At 39.3% G+C, this 20,653-nt stretch overlaps 1 protein-coding gene across 1 annotated transcript in view; it reads right to left on the bottom strand.

Moving 5' to 3' along the window:
* LOC137295745 (glycine receptor subunit alpha-2-like) overlaps positions 1-20,430 on the bottom strand; it is a 35,993-nt gene extending 15,563 nt beyond the window's left edge. The window contains exons 1-2 of the mRNA XM_067827276.1: positions 20,146-20,430; positions 27-133 (exon numbers count right to left, since the gene is read on the bottom strand). Of these exons, the coding sequence (XP_067683377.1) occupies positions 27-133; positions 20,146-20,207 (169 nt within the window). The 5' untranslated portion in view covers positions 20,208-20,430. The remainder of the gene's footprint in view (positions 1-26; positions 134-20,145) is intronic.
* Between the last annotated feature and the right edge of the window lie 223 nt (positions 20,431-20,653).

The raw sequence follows: 20,653 nt of genomic DNA, 5'->3' as shown, positions 1-20,653 counted from the left end.
ATTTACACGGGAGTTATCTCCCTTACCGGTAATCGAGGAGGGCTGGATGCTGGCGTCGTATCGGCCAGTGTCGAGCAGCCTGTTGATGAGATCCCGTTCCGTCTTCCACGAGCTGTTGCTGAATCCAGTGACACTGAAATGAACATCAACGGATACATATACCTATGTCACAAATTGCATGTAATAATATCACGTTTTGTATTTGTGATTTATCGGTACAATTTCTGGTACTTAACCGAAAGCGCAGTTTTATCACCAAACAGTGCTCCATTAAAACTACATTCACCTTATTCTAAACGTTTTTTTTCTTTGACTGAAAATAGACACACCCATGATTATTACAAATATCCAACTTCCATCGATAAACTGCTCCTATATGATGAGACTGTGATGATGAATCCCCGTCAAATAGTGATGGTATCAGGTGTTAGGGAAAAGGGTTGAGTATATTCTAGCGGGGCACGCGTCACAGACACATGAGGCAAGTCAAATGTTCACATTAAAACAAGTCATGATATTGTACAGTGACAACAGGGGCGCTGTGATCATTGATGCACCAAATATGGAAATGTCCTACACATAACCTTTTGAGCTTTGTCGAAGCCTTAATTCTTTTCTGTTACCCTGATAGAATAGCATGAAGCTCTTTGAAAATTCGGTAGAGAGCGTGCCCAATTGTACTTCAAAACTGGAGCAATGATAACCCCCAAAGATGGAGTGCTCGACATAACAGGGCAAGTCAAAACATTCATTACACAACAATGTCATTTCCTGCTGATTGGGTTCCGTCCTATTGCGTAACTTAGTGCAATAACCAGCCAGAATATTTAGACTAATTCATTTGAATGGATGCATAAATATTTTGATCAGTGTGATTTGATAATCTAGGTCATTGTATATTGCAACGCTCCGTTCCTTCTAATCCTTGCAAACATGTCACACAGCACGCTCTGTCGTACATCGAACTCTGACAAACGGAAACCTGGAAATCGTGGAAATCTCAAATCATGCCTCTTGCGGCTAGAAAAGTTTGCTTGTCTGGTACGGAATTGACATTATATCTGTCTCACTGTGCGTTACAGAACTGTACTGAATAAGTACAGAAAATACATCACAGGTGTAACCAGTGAGCCAGGTGCAATATGAATCATTTTACCACCTCATCAAACATGGACAGTCAGTGGTGTATTAGTTAAGGCCATGCTGCCTACACATCGCCATAAAATATAGAAATACGGCATTCTTAAAGTTTAAAATAAAAATTCATTTGTAAATATCATTTTCTTATGAAACAAGAAATTGGAATTCAGTATAACCAGAGTTCTTTGTGATGTCTATTTTCACCTTCACACGAGAAAACTGGGATCGGCTGAAAAGTAGGTCGAAAAGTGAGTATGAGCAGGTTAATGAGACTCATGTTTCGCTATGGGTTGACCATTGAACAGTCGATGTGGCACAGTCTTCCCTCTGATCATACCGTCTTAATATCCACATACAGTAGTTTTCGCAGTTGGTAATGGAATCTGTTTAGTATTATGGAAACATACCTTTACATAGAACCTTACCCTTGTAAGGACAATGAGTGAGTGAGTCAGTGAGTGAGTGAGTGTGGGTTTAAGCCGCCTTAGCAATATTTCAGCAATTTCTCGGTGGGGTACACCAGAAACGGGCTTCTAAAATTGCACCCATTTAAGGAACCGAACCCAGTCTTCGATGTGGAAAGCGAGCGATTTACCCAGTTGGCCACCCCACCTCCATACCACCCTTGACAAATGTGTGTTACGGAACAAATCAACCAATACCTCGACATCACCAACACATCCAACTCACTCTTTTACAACCCGGCCTCATCCAAGATGAAAGACGACACTTCATCATTAAGTTATGTATGATGGAGGCCGCAAACGATTTAAATGGCGTTTGGTTAATACCCTTCACGGTTTATCGATCACTATACGGCCTGATTGGTAGACCGTGGTAAAATTACTTCTGAAACCAGATCACGCTTTGTCTGTAATTGGTCATAAATAAAAGACAGTATCACCTCAGTAATGAGGTATAAACATATTATCTGTGTCTACCAGCTATTGATGAAAGGCGGAATCTTTTGATGATGTTGACTCAAACACCTGGTACTTAGTGATTTAGTGTGGATCGGTGGGACCTGGTTTATACGGTATACGCGTGCAGGGACGTTTTCCACGTGGAGTTTCCACCATCAGATGCTGAAGGGGCACATTGATGTTGTGGTCGCCTACATTTTTATATCTGGACGTGTATTGTTATATTGTACATATTTCTGAGGCGGTCGATCATCGATTTCTATTACCAAATAGAACGTCTAAACGTTTGCTTGTCATGCAAAATCTCGTTTGTTGTTGTTTACGCCGCACTCAGAAATATTGCAGCTATACGGCGGCGGTCTGTAAATAATCGAGTCTGGACCAGACAATCCAGTGATTAGCATGAGTGTCTATCTATGCAACTGGGATACGATGACATGTGTCGACCAAGTCAGTGAGCCTGACCACCCGATCCCGTTTGTCGCCTCTTACGACACACAGTTATTGAATGAACCTACGTTAAACATCTCAGCTTTGAACACTGATCGTTCAGCGTGGGTAGCCTTGTGGGTATGCGTTCGGTCGTCAGGTGCCCTCCCCGCAAGGTTCAATATGTGAAGGATTTGTTCCCAGCCTTGATATAGTTAGAGTATTGTTGAAAGCAGCTTAACACCACATTCACTTGCATCAAACCAAGTATTCATCTATCAGAGACTGTGCGGTCGTCTTGTAGATAAAGCATCCGCTTGTCAGGCCGAAGACCCGGGTTCGATCCCCGACATGGATACAAAAGTATAAAGACTATTTACGGCCGTGATATTGTTGGAATATTGCTAAAAGTGGCGTACGAAGGATACACACTCACTCACTCACTCACTCATTCACTTAAATTTATCTGTCAATTTTGTGTGACACTGGTTTTCTTCACCTACTGTCGCTGTGATACTGCTGGCATACTGATACTTGCGGCTTAAAACAACAGTCAGTCACTCACTCACTTTGGCAGAGTGACATACCTTTATAAGATGGTTTTGAGTGTGGATGGTTTGTCTTTTCGTAGTGTGTATTTACTGTTTAAAACCGCAGGTATTCTAGCTATATGCCGGCCTCTCTTTCCTCATGGATATTCATTTGTAAGTAGTTATGAGGAGTGAGTAGAGGTATGCGATGATAAGCTGATGTTAGCATTACTATATCAATATCTTCGCGGGAGACACCACGAGTAGTTTTCACTCATTGTACTCTTCAGGGGAATCGAACCCAGACGAGCACTAGGCTAACACACCGTCCCTAATTGTGAAGATTAAAACCATAGGGCTTATCATGGCTTATCAAGTTACATATAAATACTTATTGATTAAGAGATAATTGTTATCAGTATAGCGGCATATGAGTTTGCATTGTTCGCGTAGCGACCTGTCGTTCACCCATCAACAATTAACCAATATTGTATATCATGTTACAATTACAGGGATAATAATTATTGTACATCAAAAAGAAATATACCCCACAAGGAGATCTGATACCCGAAGTTCATAAAATGTCAGGTTAAATACTAACAGTCACGAGGTGCTGAATACGAACTTATTAATATGACGATCAGATCTGATTTGATGTATGATACCTCGAAGATTATCTGTATCCAAGATTAACTTAGAACGGCTGGAAGGTTTGACATCACAAAGACGGCGATACACACGAAACACATATGTACTACGAACCACTTTAAAACGAACATTTACTTATGTGAAATAAATAAATAAATAAATAAATAAATAAATAAATAAATAAATAAATAAATAAATAAATAAATAAATAAATAAATAAATAAATAAATAAAGGAACGAACGAACGAATGTTTACCTGTAAGATACTAATGCATATGTGTGTTGTGTTAAAACAAACCGTAATTGCAATTGCAAAAGAAATTGCAATTTTCTCAGTTTTCAAAGCCATTTCAGATTTCTAATTCCGTCCAATGATTCAACATTTTGTGAAACAACAACAGTAAAATTAATTACTTTTGAAAACATCGGACCTAACAGCACATTCATTGGGTGTTATTTTCAATTTAAAAAACCAACAGACTGTTGTTTTAAGAAACACACTGAATTTTAAAATGAATGTTGAATATTTTTGCCCACGCGACACGGATATCATAGTATTTATTTATCACTTATTCATTTTTGCATCAACATTTATATATTTTATGCACAATGTCCCACAAGGTTGAAATCAGCGAATAGATCAACTGTTCCAGAGTTTGAACACAGTGATAAGCCAGTTCACATGAGTAGGTTTGTAGAAAGAAATTAGCCATTAGCCAGGCGTTTCGTCCTATACATACATGTATATAAGCTGCCCGTTGCCATGACGTCATCATTTATTAAATCTAAAATTCTTAGCTTCATATTAGCAGTTCACACAATCAAGCGAAGCTTGAGGAGAAAAATGGTAATTGCCGTCAACATCAATATTTTCACACCTCGTGACCATTTGGGTCAATATATTTTAGGATTGTAAACATCACTAATTCTGCTGTGTGTAGTGCTTAAATTAGTTTAAATGCTCATAGTATATGGTTTATGTGCATATCGTCAGTTAAGTTTCTCTGTAGAAGTTTCTCTTAAATCGATTGGTAAGCATTCTGGCTAAAGCGTTCGCCCGTCGTGCCGAAGAACTGGGTTCGTTTCCCACATGGGTACAATGTGTGAAGGCAGATACTAAGTCCTACGTAGGACTTACTACTTAGTATCTCCTGCGTAGGACTTACTACTTAGTATCTCCTGCGTAGAACTTACTACTAGTATCTCCTGCGTAGGACTTACTACTTAGTATCTCCTGCGTAGGACTTACTACTTAGTATCTCCTGCGTAGAACTTACTACTTAGTATCTCCTGCGTAGAACTTACTACTTAGTATCTCCTGCGTAGGACTTACTACTTAGTATCTCCTGCGTAGGACGTACTACTTAGTATCTCCTGCGTAGAACTTACTACTTAGTATCTCCTGCGTAGAACTTACTACTTAGTATCTCCTGCGTAGGACTTACTACTTAGTATCTCCTGCGTAGAACTTACTACTTAGTATCTCCTGCGTAGAACTTACTACTTAGTATCTCCTGCGTAGAACTTACTACTTAGTGTCTCCTGCGTAGGACTTACTACTTAGTATCTCCTGCGTAGGACTTACTACTTAGTATCTCCTGCGTAGGACTTACTACTTAGTATCTCCTGCGTAGAACTTACTACTTAGTATCTCCTGCGTAGAACTTACTACTTAGTATCTCCTGCGTAGGACTTACTACTTAGTATCTCCTGCGTAGAACTTACTACTTAGTATCTCCTGCGTAGAACTTACTACTTAGTATCTCCTGCGTAGAACTTACTACTTAGTATCTCCTGCGTAGAACTTACTACTTAGTATCTCCTACGAAGGACTTACTGCTTAGTATCTCCTGCGTAGGACTTACTACTTAGTATCTCCTGCGTAGAACTTACTACTTAGTATCTCCTGCGTAGAACTTACTACTTAGTATCTCCTGCGTAGAACTTACTACTTAGTATCTCCTGCGTAGAACTTACTACTTAGTATCTCCTGCGTAGGACTTACTACTTAGTATCTCCTGCGTAGGACTTAGTATCTCCTACGTAGGACATATCACCTATGTAGGACTTACTATCCCCTACGTAGGACTTAGTATCTCCTACGTAGGACTTAGTATCTCCTGTAGGAGATGCTCGATATATGTTATTACACATTAATCTGAAATGGTGAACTTAGTTCCCCCAGATACGGAAACCATTTCCTTTTTGACTGTTTCAGTCACTGTTTTCGAGATTACAGCCATGAGTCTCATTTACGTTTAGAGTCTACAGTTATGTGTTATATTTACCATTAGAGTCCACAGTCATGTGTTTCATTTACTCTAAGAGTCTACTATCATGTGTTTCATTTACTCTAAGAGTCTACTGTTTCCTTCACCATTAGACTCGTGTGTTCAACTATACTACCCATCAAAAGTTGAGACTCACTAGTGTAAATGTAGCCGCATACTTCAGTCAACTGTTCTAAACTAGATTTTGCAAAATATTCCATGCTGTTTAAAGGTACTGTTTACACATGAACTGATGTACAACAAAACAAATCCGTGACGTTAACAAGATTATTGTCATGCGTTCAACAAATGATTGAACTCGGTGACAAATGGCAAATTCTTATCAACACGTTACACCAAAACGCTGCAGTTCACACGCACGATATTTGCACATGCTTTTCAGCAGTTTAATGAATCATCCTCGTGCAATTAATCTGCATAAGGTTTGCAGTTGCTTCCCCCAAGTTGGTGGAGAAATTCAGCTTCGTTGTAACCATGTATAAACGTATAACATATAGTGGGTATTTTAAGTGAGTCTAGACTTTTGATGGGTGGTATACTTGTTGCGTATTACTTTCATGTGTTGGACCGACTGTTGTACTTTACTGTCTCGCGTTCAGTTTGCCCTATTGTTATGCGTTGCAGTTAGTTCACTGTTACATATCGCACTTCGTTACATTTTTCTTTTATGCCCTGGATATTTCATAATCTGCAAGCACAGACGTGTCTATCGGTGGCAATCTATGCGTACTTATATCCTTACACTTGCACAAACAACTATAATGACAAACAACTATAATTTTGCAATTCCGTCTTGCTTTTCGCCGCATTCGACACTTTTCCACCAGAGGAAAGTCAACTTGTAAACAATTATGAAAAAATAAATAGGAGATACTATGTCCTACGTAGGAGATAGTGACACCCAAAAATATTTTCACCGTGGCCCTAATACGCTTTTGTAGCTTTGAGCTTTGGGTTAGAGCGTGATTTTGATTCATGTAGTAATACTCAGCAATTTCACGGTGAGGGATATGCCAAAACAGTTAGGGTAGATTTGAAGTCAAAACGTTTCCCTGCATGGAAACGCATGTGATTCTCCCTATTGGTACAATGTGTGAAGCCCATTTCCGGTGGTCCCGGATTTGGTAAAGGCGTCGTCAAACAAAACTCTCCCAAACGCTCATTTTAATTGAAGGAATTTACACAAAAGCTTTCAGGACTTTTTAATACGTCTTAAGTGCTACGATCGTTTTGTGAAAAGGGTTCCAGGAACTGCTTTTCTGATTACCTCCAAGATGAATGAAAAAGTTCCTCCATCCAAATACATCCACGCTTGATCTGAACACGTAACACAGGGCGTGGATCCACGACTATATTGAACGCATGGGACACAACTTAATGTTGTCGATGTCTGTGTCAACATGTAAAACAGCCGCAGAAGCTGTTTCAACAAGCATCTATAGACCTGCGGATGCATATCCTATGCTTATACCTCGAGGTGAGATTAACGTCAATATAAATATTGGGTTGGATGACGCCATGTGTTTACCGTTGACGTTGACGTAGGCGAGGTATCTGTTGCCGTGTGCTGCCAAAGACAATCATAATGACTTGTTATTAATGATTTCTGTCGGTTAGCTCTCCCAATCGGAACCTTCATGTTTTCTCTTCAGTTGTTGATAACGATACACTTGATAATATTCCGGCTTTCTCACCTCGGTTCGTAAAAGAACAAGTCTGAACCAGACAGCCTCCCTACCGAGTCGATGCATAACCTCCTGACCTATCTATTCAGGCTAAGAGTGAGTATAGTCTCAAGCCGCTATTAGCAATATTCCAGTAATATTAAAGCGGGGAACGCCAGAAATGGTCTTCACACATTGCACCCACGTTTGGAATCGAACACGGGTTTCAGCATGACGAGGGGGCGCTTTAACCACTAGGCTAGCCCAAAGATCCTTCTTAAAAGATGACAACTTGCATCATGCAGTAAGAAAGACCAAGAAGTGTAGGGTAAATACATCAAATCTTATCTCACTTTAGCAAACAACAGCACCGTAAATTTAATTACTTACATTTCATCTCGAGATTGATCCAAAGATAATGGGATAGGAGATTATGGCCGCAGCATTCAGTCGACTGGTTGATCAATTCAGTCATGAATCATCATGTTTTGTCTTGTTCGAAGTCATTATCTTATCCAGGGATGATGAGAGATAAATATGGCTTTTGGTACTTATCTTATCGCACTGTATTTTATTACACGGCTCATTAACCAAAACATAAACACATCGATATGAAATCAGTCTATTTGCTATTTAAGTGAAATATTTTCAAGTTAATAACGAATTATGAATATCATATTCAAACATCAGTTATCCTTGTACGCAATGTACTGTCATTAACGCGCTGTACCATTCAAACATACAAACATTGATCTTACTTTAAATTCACGAGTGTACAGCGATATATATATAACAGTAAATTATCATTACTGTTATATTATTTACCAAGTGTCAGCATTTTCCTGATGTCAATCTAATCGTTATCTCGAAGTCGATATTAAACCTTCCATGGTAAGATACTTGTATAATTGACATCGATGTCCTAAAAGATGTAATAATAGGAATTGATATGACGTTATATCAATGTATCGATTTCTATTTGTCTCGAAGTCTTGTAAGTCGATAATTGGTTTTAGTGTCCCTTCATGTGTGTTCCTTTTAACCTTGAACATAATACATTGATTAATTTTTAGATATTCTCAAAAAACAAAACAAAACAAACAAACACAATCAGAATGACTGAAACATAAAGAGTCCAGGATTGAGTAAAGATTGTTTGGAATGAAGAAATGCGAATCATTCTTACTGCGGTAATGGAATGTCCAAAATTTGTATTATATTAAAATTTGGCAATGTGCCAAATTTTATTTGTTGTTTAACGATCAGCAATATTCCAGATCTGTCTGAAATTATCGAGTCAATCATACTATTGATTTCGATTATAATGAGTATTGATCTTTGCAGTTATGATATGATGGCACGTGTCAACCACATCAGCCAGACTGACCACCCGTTAGTGGCCTCTTACGACAAGCATGTGTTGCTGAAGACCAGTACAATCCTGACCTTCACCTTCAGGCAATGCCAATGCATTACGGTAAGTTGGTAAACGTTTGTTGAAAGGAACATTTGCTACGCTTAATTTTATTTGTTTATTGTTTAAACCTACATCCAGCAATTTACAACGGTCGACAATGACAAAGGTCTGTAAATAATGGGATCTGGACCAGACAATCCAATGACTGAAATCAGGAGCGTCAAACTGTTGGGATACACGCATCAATCTACCCCAGTCCCGTTAGTCGTCCTTACCACGAACATAAGACCATCTCTAACCCCTTTTTTTCGACTGGTTTTGTGCACATTTATTCATATTTCGTTGAGTGTTTTTGATACATATGGACTTTGCACAAACGCTTTCTCAAGAATCAGAGACACTAAGGCTAGAATAGAGCGGTATGGAATCATGGTTCATATCGAAAACAATCGATGAACGTCATCTGCATCTAGGAAAGGTTTTCACACACTTACTCGTTTTGTTATTGCACTCACTTTACCGTTCCAGTACATTTGACCTATGTGCGCTAATTGATTCCTCTTACGGAGGGTGGATAATTATGGCAGACTAGTTTGGTCATTGTGACATATTAGTTTGTTTGACAGCTAGATTTCCTGTTTTTGTATACTACGTTGATGTGACATACAGGTCTGTTGTGACACACTAGATTCTGGTGACATCATAAGCTGTTTACTGGTGACGAGGGGAACATGTGCTGATGTACCCTCGATGTCTCTTTATGTTCCCTGACCCCGAGGGACCATTGAACAACGTGTTTATCTTACCGAACACATCAATGTTACTTTTGAATTATTTGAAGCACGGGTACAAACCTTTTTGTTGCCATCAATAGATTCAATGTTATTCGAGATAAAGACTTACTACCAAGAAGTACCAAATGAGTTCTACTTTCCTAGGGTGTATAGAAAATGTTACTTGCTTGTGAGCGGGGTAGATTGAAAATAATAGAATAGCGCTGATCCAATCAGAAAACGACTTTAAACGACATTTATGTGTGATGTAAGATAAAATTGTTTGTTTATTGGGACATATGAAACGCGTGTAATCAGCAAATTAAATGTTCTTTAAACATATGCCTACGTTAGAGGCTGACGCTTCAAATAACCACAACTATCAGCCTAAACAGATAACAAAATTGAACATCTCGCAACAATGTATTTTATATGAAATACATTTTCTTTTTTCTCAACACTCTGAAATAAAAACGTTTCTGTCATATATTTTTTTGGAGAAGTTCCTGTGTTGATAGTGTAGTAGGCCTCGCGATCAGAATCTCAAATAGTTGCGAACTTTACACGTCAGAATGTAATAATCCCTTTTTGGTCCTCAGATACAATTTTAAATTGAGAATTGATTTTAAGGCAATGTGAAACATATTTCGCATTATTTCCACAGTTTCCATTATTACAAGGCCTACTGTAATGTTTACAGTGTTATCGTGTGAGTACTTAATTAAAGTTATATTATGACAATGTTAAAAACTATGAAAAAAAACCTATACGATACATATGGATCAATTTTACATTAACGTACATTAGTACCGGGGAAGGTTTACTGTTAAGTCGACACTAAAAACTGAGTTAGCTGATATTCAAAATCATGTTCATCCCCTAACAACATGTACAAATACCTGAATACCTTTACAATATTCTTAAAAAAATGTTATCGTGGTGAAACATTCTTCACTGTCGTGGTGAAAATGTTTTTGCTAACTGACAAGATGGAGACGCTGTGAAGACAATGTATTGTAACTCTTTTTTCAGAGGTATGATATTGTCGCTTCTGATTTGGTAGACAATAACGGATACCATTGTATGGCGGCGTTTGGGTTTGAAAGAGTATATCATCATATTGCCGTGATGTACAGTTGACAGGGTGCTTCCTCCTTCTGCACCATTTCCTCCATGAAGCTTCTAAGCGAAACAATTTGCTGGCTCATGCATACTCATTGGACTTAACGTTACATTGTTGTAGGTATTGGACTGACCTTCGTTGAAGGGGCCACTGACCGAGGATTGTTTTTCTTGGATCTTCCTTATCCGACGTTGTCATGGAAACCGGAAAGAATCAATATTCTTGTGTATTCTTTGTGTCTTGGGCTAACAAAGGTTTTATCGTTCGAAAAATTGGTGATAACGTTACCTAGAGAGTCAATATAAACACTAACATATCATCTAAACACATACATTGTAGACTGAAAATTGTCGGAAAACAACGATGAATAAATTAGATTATTGGTGATAAAAGGTACAGGGCAACCATTCACTTTGCGAAAAACAAAATATATTTGCTCATCAAATAGTAATACGGTTAATATGAACAGAATAAGATATACATATATATCAGACAAACATTGCTAGTCTTGTTACCATGTCACCCGAAAAATATTTTTGTGTCGCCTAATCTGATAAAAATATATCAGATACGGTGGTGCCTTGTTAGATAAGACACACGTGTATACGCACACATACGTACTTGTTCAGGCATTGGTATAAACCTGCGATACGCTACATCACGAAACTAAACTTTCAGTCACGACAATATATTCCGAAAGTATTGTGCACTGAAGCCTCGATACGATGTGAATCCCAATGACATAAACCTGCAATACGCTACATCACGAAACTAAACTTGCAGTCATGGCGATATATTGGCAAAGTATTGTGCAGTGAGGCTGCGACAAGATATGAATCCCATTGTCATAAACCTGCAATGCGCTACATCACGAAACTAAACTTTCATTCACGACGATATATTGGCAAAGTATTGTGCAGTGAGGCTGCGATGTGTTATGAATCCCGACACAAGGGTGGCGATATGATAACTCTGTGGCCTAACCGCGTGGTTAAACCGTTCACTCGTCTTGCCGAAGACCTGGGTTCGATTCCCCACATGGGCACAATATGGGAAGCCAATTTCTGGTATTCTCTGCCGTGATATTGACTGAACAACGCCAAAAGCTTTGACAGTCATATTCACTCACTCACTAACGAATCTGTTAAGAGTAATTTAAACCATGTCGTTCAGGAAGTCCTGACCTGATTCATTTTTAAAAAAAACGTAAGCAACGGTATTGCACTGACAAACCGAAACAAGTAGATAATCACTCACATGCTAAACTAGAAACATGGACGATCGTCTTGTAAACAGTTAACGCCCAGTCTTCACCCACTATGTAGATACAGATTGGATATACATTACAGTCAAATTTGTATAAACTTTACAACTCAACCCGAAGGATCGGAATCTGTGACGTTATCAGACCACTACTTGGACCACCTGCCGTCATTCGAGGTATCAAATGACCATAGTCTGGTACAGCCCAGCAGTATTTTCGAAAATGCCTTTGTTGTTTCACAAAGAAACCATTACAAACACTCACGCCTGATAGGCTTCCTTGTGGTCTGATCTGATAAATGATATGCGCTGTACAGTATGTCATGAGAACAGGTCACTGTGAACGAGTAGACTGTGTCTGTCAGGTCCCGTTTAAGGCATCACCCAATGTATCCTTAAGTGATCAACTTTTCCTGGAATCGTCAAAACAAACGATTCCATTTTTTCACAAAATACCACGTATTCTAATGAAAATTTACATAATGGGGCTGTGTGGCAGTCTTGTGGTTAAAACCTTCGCTCGTCCCGCTGAAGACCCGGGTTCGATTCCCCACATGGGTAAAATGTGCAAAGCCCATTTCTGGTGTCCCTCGTCGTGATCTTGCTAGAATATTGCTACAAGGGGCGTAAAACCTTACTCACTCACTCATTTTATGGGACGGTATTGTTGACCAGTGTATAAAGCGTTCGCCCATCACGAAACAGAGTGAATGAGTGAATGAGTGAGTGAGTGAGTGAGTGAGTGAGTGAGTGAGTTTTACGCCACTTTTGGCAATTTTTCAGCAGTATCACGGTTCGGGTCACCTGGAATTAGCTTCACACATTTGTCTTCGGCGTGACCATCGAACGTTTTAACCACCAGGCTACCCCTCACGCCGCTTTCGACTGCCCACATTGGTACTATTTCTTCTTGTCATCGCCGTGATATTGATTGAATTTTAAAACTAGTTTCGTTCAATATACAAATAATACGAAACGAGATTCAGGTTATTATATAGTTTATCATACTGCCAAAACAAAATTAATTGGCGTGACATGCTCAGGAACAATTTAGTCCCGGAAGATTGCATTTCCACTGTAAATGGGATTCAAGTGGAGATCGAGACTTTGCACGTTGGGTCCGTGCTCAATGTACGTTCGTCCACGCGCCATCACTCAATACCACGTGTCCTACCTTCACTGCTGGTGTGATACAGGTGCGCCGGTTCAGTTGTCACGTGGTGTGTTTTGTTTCGCTGTTTAGGACATACAATAAGGCAAGGAACATCACGAAATAACACTCTCAGCATTAAACACACGAACATTGATGTTCGGCAAACATCCTGTACGGGATACACAAATGGACAATGGAACGTCATTATCGAAGTGCAATGCCACTGCTGGGTCTAAATGGACATCATGAATGCATTTGTTCTGCTCGGTCACGACAAGTCACTAGGGCACAGAGAACGGAGGACATTAGTACGTGGCGAGAGTCTGACCGTGGTGTTGTGCAATTACAATATGTATGTTATGGAACAGTGTAATGGACACCGCGTTGTCGATAAAGTGTCGAAATACCCAAGGCGCGTTAACACATTTTGACTGATTGTTGCATTGTCCAGCGTTAAATGGTATGTAATCATTATAAAAAGGGATTAAACGGTCACGACAGATTGTCCCTAATGATCAAGTGATACTTTACCCTGATCACCATATCTCTGTAAGTTTATTGAGCAGTTATCAAAACCTCAACCCGAAAAGAATCATAGCTTTAAACACCCCCAAAGATCCGGGTTAGAACAGGTCTTCTGCAACCCATTCTTGCCATAAGAGTCGAATGACAGGATCGGGTGTTTAGGCTCACTGACTTCAGTAACACATGTCATCGTATCCCAGTGTGCGTACACCGATGCTAATGTCGGCCATTGACCCAGACTCGAATAGTTACCGTTTCCCTGTAGGTGCAAGATTGCTGACTGCGGAGTTAAACAACAAAAACAAAAAAAACCAAACCAACAAAACACCCCAACCCAAAAACAAAACAAAACAAAAACAAAAAACAACAACAACCAAACACAAAGAAACAAAAACAAACCGACAACAAACAAACACAAACAACAAAAGAACAAACAAACAAACAAAAACAATACTACCCCCCCTCCAAACCACAAAAAGCAAAACAAAAAACCAACAAATCAAAAAATAGTAATGCACTAAATTTACAAACCTTTCATTACTTGTGAAATGTTTATGAATTTTGACCAGTTTGCCCACAGTTCGGAACTAAAATCTTTCTCACGGCAAACAATCGCGGAAATGCTAGTTTGAAAAATTGAAGAACATTATCCAACAATAAACTGAACCAAACTGCCCTGTGTCCCATGCTAATTGCTCTAGTTTCTTCTGCAGTCTGATCAGCGATGTTCACAAAGCGACCTTAGTGTTAGAACCATCTCAGCTTAAAGGGTTATTAGTGCATGGAGTGCTTGCTATATGACCCTTTGTAGAAAGGCTCCTGGGAGATTGCAGTGGGCCCAGATAGTTTGCTAGCCGGTTGGTCGGTGCCTTTGCGAAATTTCTCTGATGATAGATTACAGACAGATTACAGACAGTTGAGTTAACAAGCCATTACTATGACTAAAGAGTTTTCCTTGAAGTGACAAGGAATAAAACAATGTTCACTTATGTCACGGAACGTCAGCTCTAGGTGGGAGGACATCCCAAGGCGACCGCTGTGTCTCAGAAAAATAACTCTCATTTGTAAATTTATATCCTGAAAGGTAACAAAGTACTAATGAGAGAAACCTGACAATACAGCCTGACTGCTTATTTGAGTGAGTGAGTTTAGTTTTACCCCGCACTCAGCAATGTTCCAGCTTTGTGGTGGTAGTCTGTAAATATTCGAGTCTGGACCAGACAATCCAGTGATAAAAAGCATAAGCATCGATCTGCGCAACTGGGAACCGATGACATGTCAACCAGGCAATCCAGTGATCAACGGTATGAGTTTCAGCCTATGCAATTGAGATTGGATGACATATTCAGGGATGGCAACAGAATATCTATTTTCAGCTGAAATTTCATATTGTGTCATCGAATATAGGGTTGAATTAATCAGTCTGAAATAAAATAGGCATAAACCAAGGGAGCAGTGGAAAATTGACATTCCTACATGTCAACAAAGACAGCGAGCCTGACCACCCGATCCCGTAAGTCGCCTCTTACGACAAATATAACTGCCCATGGCAAGCATGGGCTGCTGAATGCCCATTCTACGCCGGACTTTCACGGGTCCTGTCTAGTACAAGTGAGTTTAGTTTTACGCCGCTTGCAACAATATTTCAGCAATATCACGACGGGGGGCACCAGAAATTGGCTTCAGGCATTATACCCAAGTGAGGAATCGAACCTGGGTGTCCGGCATGACGAGCGATCGCTCCACCAACTAGGCTACCCCACTGTCCCTAAACAACAAAGTAAATGATAACTAACATGTCCTGTATTGTCAACAACAGCGTTGGGTTGTACCTCACCTTGACAAGTACAACACCACGGGAGTTTGTGGGAGGACAAATTCGGCATTTGACAAACTCGGCATTTGACAACTAATACCAAACAAAATGCCCGTGAAGGTTCCGGGGTAGAATAGGCTTTCAGCAACCCATGCTTGCCATAAAAGGCAACTATGCTTGTAAGAGGTGACTAACGGGATCGGGTGGTCAAGCTCAATGACTTGGTAAACACGTTATGAGTTCCCAATTGCGCAGATCGATGCTCATGTTGTTGGTCACTGGATTGTCTGGTCCAGACTCGATTATTTACAGACCGCCGGTATATAGCTGGAATATTGCTCAGTGTGGCGTAAAACTAAATTCACTCACTCACCCAAACAAAATATTCTGACGCTGCTGGTTTGAACAAGCACATCTATTAATGTTTCAATATTTGAACACAAATTACAATCCTTTGAACAAGCGCATTACAAAGAAACTTTGTTGTGCTCGTTTCTTACCTTTTTAAGAAAGATGATCGTTGCATTGTAACGTCACCACTACTTTGCAAACAATATCGCGCGGCAACGACAAAGCAATTCGGTGCACATTCTGAATACTGATGATAAATAATTTGAAAGAACCTCTGCGGTGCATTAGTAGCTCGAAGGCATCCCTCGGGAGACCTTGCATCAATCTTCATGTCGACGCCAAGAGACGTTATTGCCTGAACGTGCGTTTGATTATTTGAGTCCGGGTCATCTGTGTCAACTATGGTTATCTGGGTCAAATAGGGTCAAAACATCTCTTGACAGTGGTTGTTAAGGTTCATCCTGACTTAAACAGGTTTGATCAAACATAAACGGATTTTATGTGTTTGTCTTTTCAAATGCGGGCGTATTGAACAATAATTGTAGATGAAAAAAGTTTAATGTAACATACCCGTCAAAGGTATTGCACTCACTATATTTTATGTATATATACATGTGTATTTTTCCACTAACTTGGGGGAACCAACTGCAAACTGTATACATACGAACTGCACGAGGATCAAGCATCTAATTGCTGAAAAGTGTGTGAAAATATCATGCATATGAACAGCTGCTTTTAGGTGTAAAGGTTTGTTAAGAATTCACCAATTTTCATCATCTATTGATCTCAGGACAATAATGTTTTCAACGTTACGAATTTGTTTTACAATACATCGGTTGCTGAGTCAACAGTATCTTTAACAGTACGGCATATTTTGCAAAATCTAGTTTAGAACAGTTGACTAACGTAATTATAAGTGGGTACGTTTACACTAGTGAGTCTAAAGTTTTGATAGAAAGTATATTCCATAAAGGACTATTATTTTTCTTGTTAATAGTATATTCACACTGATAAAATACATACACTGTCAATACTTGGTTTATTATGCAAAATAAATTCCGTTTTCGCGATTGATTAAAATAATGAAACTAATAATATTTGATTGCAAGTGTTTGTTTAAAGTTTTGAAATCGATCGTGAGTATTATTTCCTGTAGACAAGCAAGGTCCCAGTAACAAGGTTATTACATAAGGGTAAAAATGTATCTTATAAACAAGAGAAGCATTCTGAACAGCAAAAGAAACTCACGTTTCGAAAAATGAAATGTCATAGAAGTAAGAGTTCATAGTTATGTCTTAAAACCAGACAAATACCAGAGTTACGTTTCATTTGGTGTTCAGTATAGAACAAACCAATTATTGAGAATTGCGTTTTCGTGATAGAATTGATACTATGACTGCTTGGCAGTTAATCAAAGGATACAGAATATAATAACTGGGAGTAATGAAATCAACACCACCCAATGGTGTTTTTGAAACACGCACCAACTTATTGTGTTCGAGCCTGCTCCGCCCTTGTCACATGCCCATATCTCTGATTGGTTTAAAGTTACATCATTTCCTGGTCTTGTGTGGTACCTTCTGAACAGAGAATTACTGTAAACTACTCATCGGTGATTCACCGTTAAATAATGCTTTAAGAGTCTTTTAGACACTGTTACTCCCAGTTATTAGGTTCTAAATCCCTTGATTAATTACCAAGCAGTGATAGCATTCTGTCACGAAATAACCACAATTATAAATAATGGGTTTGTTATACAGCAACATAGCGTGATGAGCGTGACATTCAGTTACGGGCAAAGAGTGAGTGAGTGAGTTTCTTTTTACGCCGCATTCAGTAATATTCCACCCCAATGACGTGGTCTGTAGAGAATCAAGTCTGGAACTGAAAATTCAGTGAGCAATAGCATGAGCACCGATATACGTAAATGGGATACGATGATATGCGAACACCCGATCCCGTTCGTCGACTATTATGACATCATGGGTTACTGAAGATCTATTCTAACCCAGGTCTTTGCGTGACAGCAGGAAAATACCATTGCAGTGTATGTATTTTTAATATTCTGGGAGTATATTCTCCCGTCAACATAATACAATGTTTCTTTTTTTAAATTGAGTCAGCAAAACACCGAGTCATCGATCCAGTAGTGCGTAGTGAACAACTATTTCCATATAACCTTTGACACCAAATTGGATTTTTTTGTATTCTCATAATACCCCAGTTCTCCGTCAGAACACAAACGGTAGGTATATCACCATCAATCAAATTGAAATCAATATTCGTTTGCGATTAAAAACCCAGTCACCGAGAACGGACCGTCGAATTCATCTTGACGCCCTTTACACAAATCACCGCCATACATGATTTCTTGAAACACCTCTACGTCTGCGTCCATTTTGTATATTGAACTTGAATAATGTAGAATAATTATTCAGTGCAAATATCGATACCGTAAATAAACATATCAGTATATAGATACAACGTGTGTGAAGAGGGATCACATCGACGGGCTTCTACCTGGCACAATACACTCAATTCTACCACCCAAACTGCATAAAGCGTATTATTCTACTGGTCACTAATAGAGAGCCACGAGGGACAATATCAGGTAACAGGTGCACGCATTTGAGAATACAGGTGATTTATCCCTTTACAGGTGAAGTCTAATTATTCTAACTGGTAAATTTTAATTCTAAAAGCCAGCTACCTGTATCGACTCGTGAACGTTCCATCATCCATCACAAAAGTCATCGCATGACTGCTGGCTATGAGACTGAAGAGAACCGTTATTAATTACGTTCTTTTTTTAATCAGATGGCATTGTTTTGTTTGTTTTCTACAAGCCATACAGTAATGTCAGTGCTTTTGTTTGGCTGAGCGTGATCGTTGATGTTGTTCTAGTCTGTCTCATAGTCCCGGTGTTATATTCCCTTCCTTCCAGCCCTTTTTGTCATGCTAAAATATAAAGCGTTAAATCTTGATTTTCTCAGGTTCTGAATCTCCCATCTCACTGGGGCTCCTTTTCAATTTAAATGGAATTATTTATCCAAATGATATTTCTGTTGAGACCCAGCGTAGTCTAATGTTGTATGTTTACGTATGTTTATGTATGAGTATCATACGGAATTATTAATAGTTTAATCAATGAATTCGTTGAATTTCAATGGGTACTCATGTATCATTGGGACTGACAGTAAAGTTCATGACAGTGAACAATCTCACGTTTTCTGAACATTGTTAAAATAATATATAAACACCGTGGACAAGATCTCCCCCCCCCCTCCTCTCTCTCTCGCTCTCTGTTTCTATTTCTATATATCTCCGTCTTTCTCTCTGTTGCTCTATGTGTCTCTCGCCCTCTCTATTTCTATGTTTCTCTCAATGTTTCTGTATCTCTGTATATCTGTATGTCTTTGTATATGTGTATCTCTCTCTTTGTGTCACTGTCTCTGTCTCTCCCTCTCTCTTTGTTTTCTCTCTGTCTGTCTATTCTCCATGTGTTTGTCTCTCACCCTTCACCCTTTCTCTCTATTTCTGTCTGTCAGGGTTTGTGTATCGCTGTGTGTCTGTCTATCTTTGTCTCTCTCTGTGCATCTCTCTCTCTCTCTCTCTCTCTCTCTCTCTCTCTCTCTCTCATCGGCCCACATACACAAGCGAAATAGAGTGGTAGGTTAAGGACAGGATTTGAACAGACAATTGTAGCGTCATCACAACGTTCCTAGGCTGACTGGTATCTGTGGACCATCTCAAACCAACGATCACAGAATCTATTCATCTCACATTACACAACGCATGTACATACTGCAATACCTTACTATATTTATATCCCTTTAATAGCCTATATAGGTCACATGAGATTTACAACATAATCCAAATGAATACATTACCAGCAGGTGTGTGTACTATTGTCAGACTGTATAAATATAAACGGTACATTTAAAAATGACGTCATGTTCTTTCGTAAGTTTTAATGTAGGTTTATGTCCCCGACAACAAATAAACAAATAAACAAATGTACAGAGTTGACACGCTTAAATCAACGTCAACTGAAGACAGAGAACTATTTCAAAACACTAATTAGAACACATTTTCTTACCTGAATATCAGGGTAAACAAATGAAAGCACATAAGCACCAGCGTTCCTCCCGAGCGAGTCATCCTTCCACGGTAAACGTCCCGTTTCCACAGACAGTGAAAGCTCGCGATCGCATAGCCCGGCTTGAGTCAGGAACAGCGCGAGGCTAAGGAAGATTTATACCATGTGGATTATCTCCTTGGGATTATCTCAAGTGACTAATTTTAACCTTCCACGTTCTATATATGGGAGATCGAATGAGCCCCGCCTGGCGAGGTCTGTACGCCCTTCGCTGAACGGGAACAGTGCTGGATACTGGTAAGATAGGTTTTGCTAACCTTGATTGAGCTGTATATTATTGAACCAGGGCAGCGTTCCTGGGGCATACTTAATCACTTGGCGGGGGATCTGTCGATATGTATTTATGTCAGAGTTGGAGCTCAAATAGGCAAATTTCGATATTTTTTAAAAATTTAATAACGGCTTGTCCACGCAATTGAATTTTCAGTTTGAGAGATGAATTTTCTAC

This window comes from Haliotis asinina, chromosome 9, assembly GCF_037392515.1.
Source record: "Haliotis asinina isolate JCU_RB_2024 chromosome 9, JCU_Hal_asi_v2, whole genome shotgun sequence".
Taxonomy (NCBI): domain Eukaryota; kingdom Metazoa; phylum Mollusca; class Gastropoda; order Lepetellida; family Haliotidae; genus Haliotis; species Haliotis asinina.
Note: the sequence above shows the minus strand (reverse complement) of the source record. Positions and strands in the feature narration are given on the sequence as shown.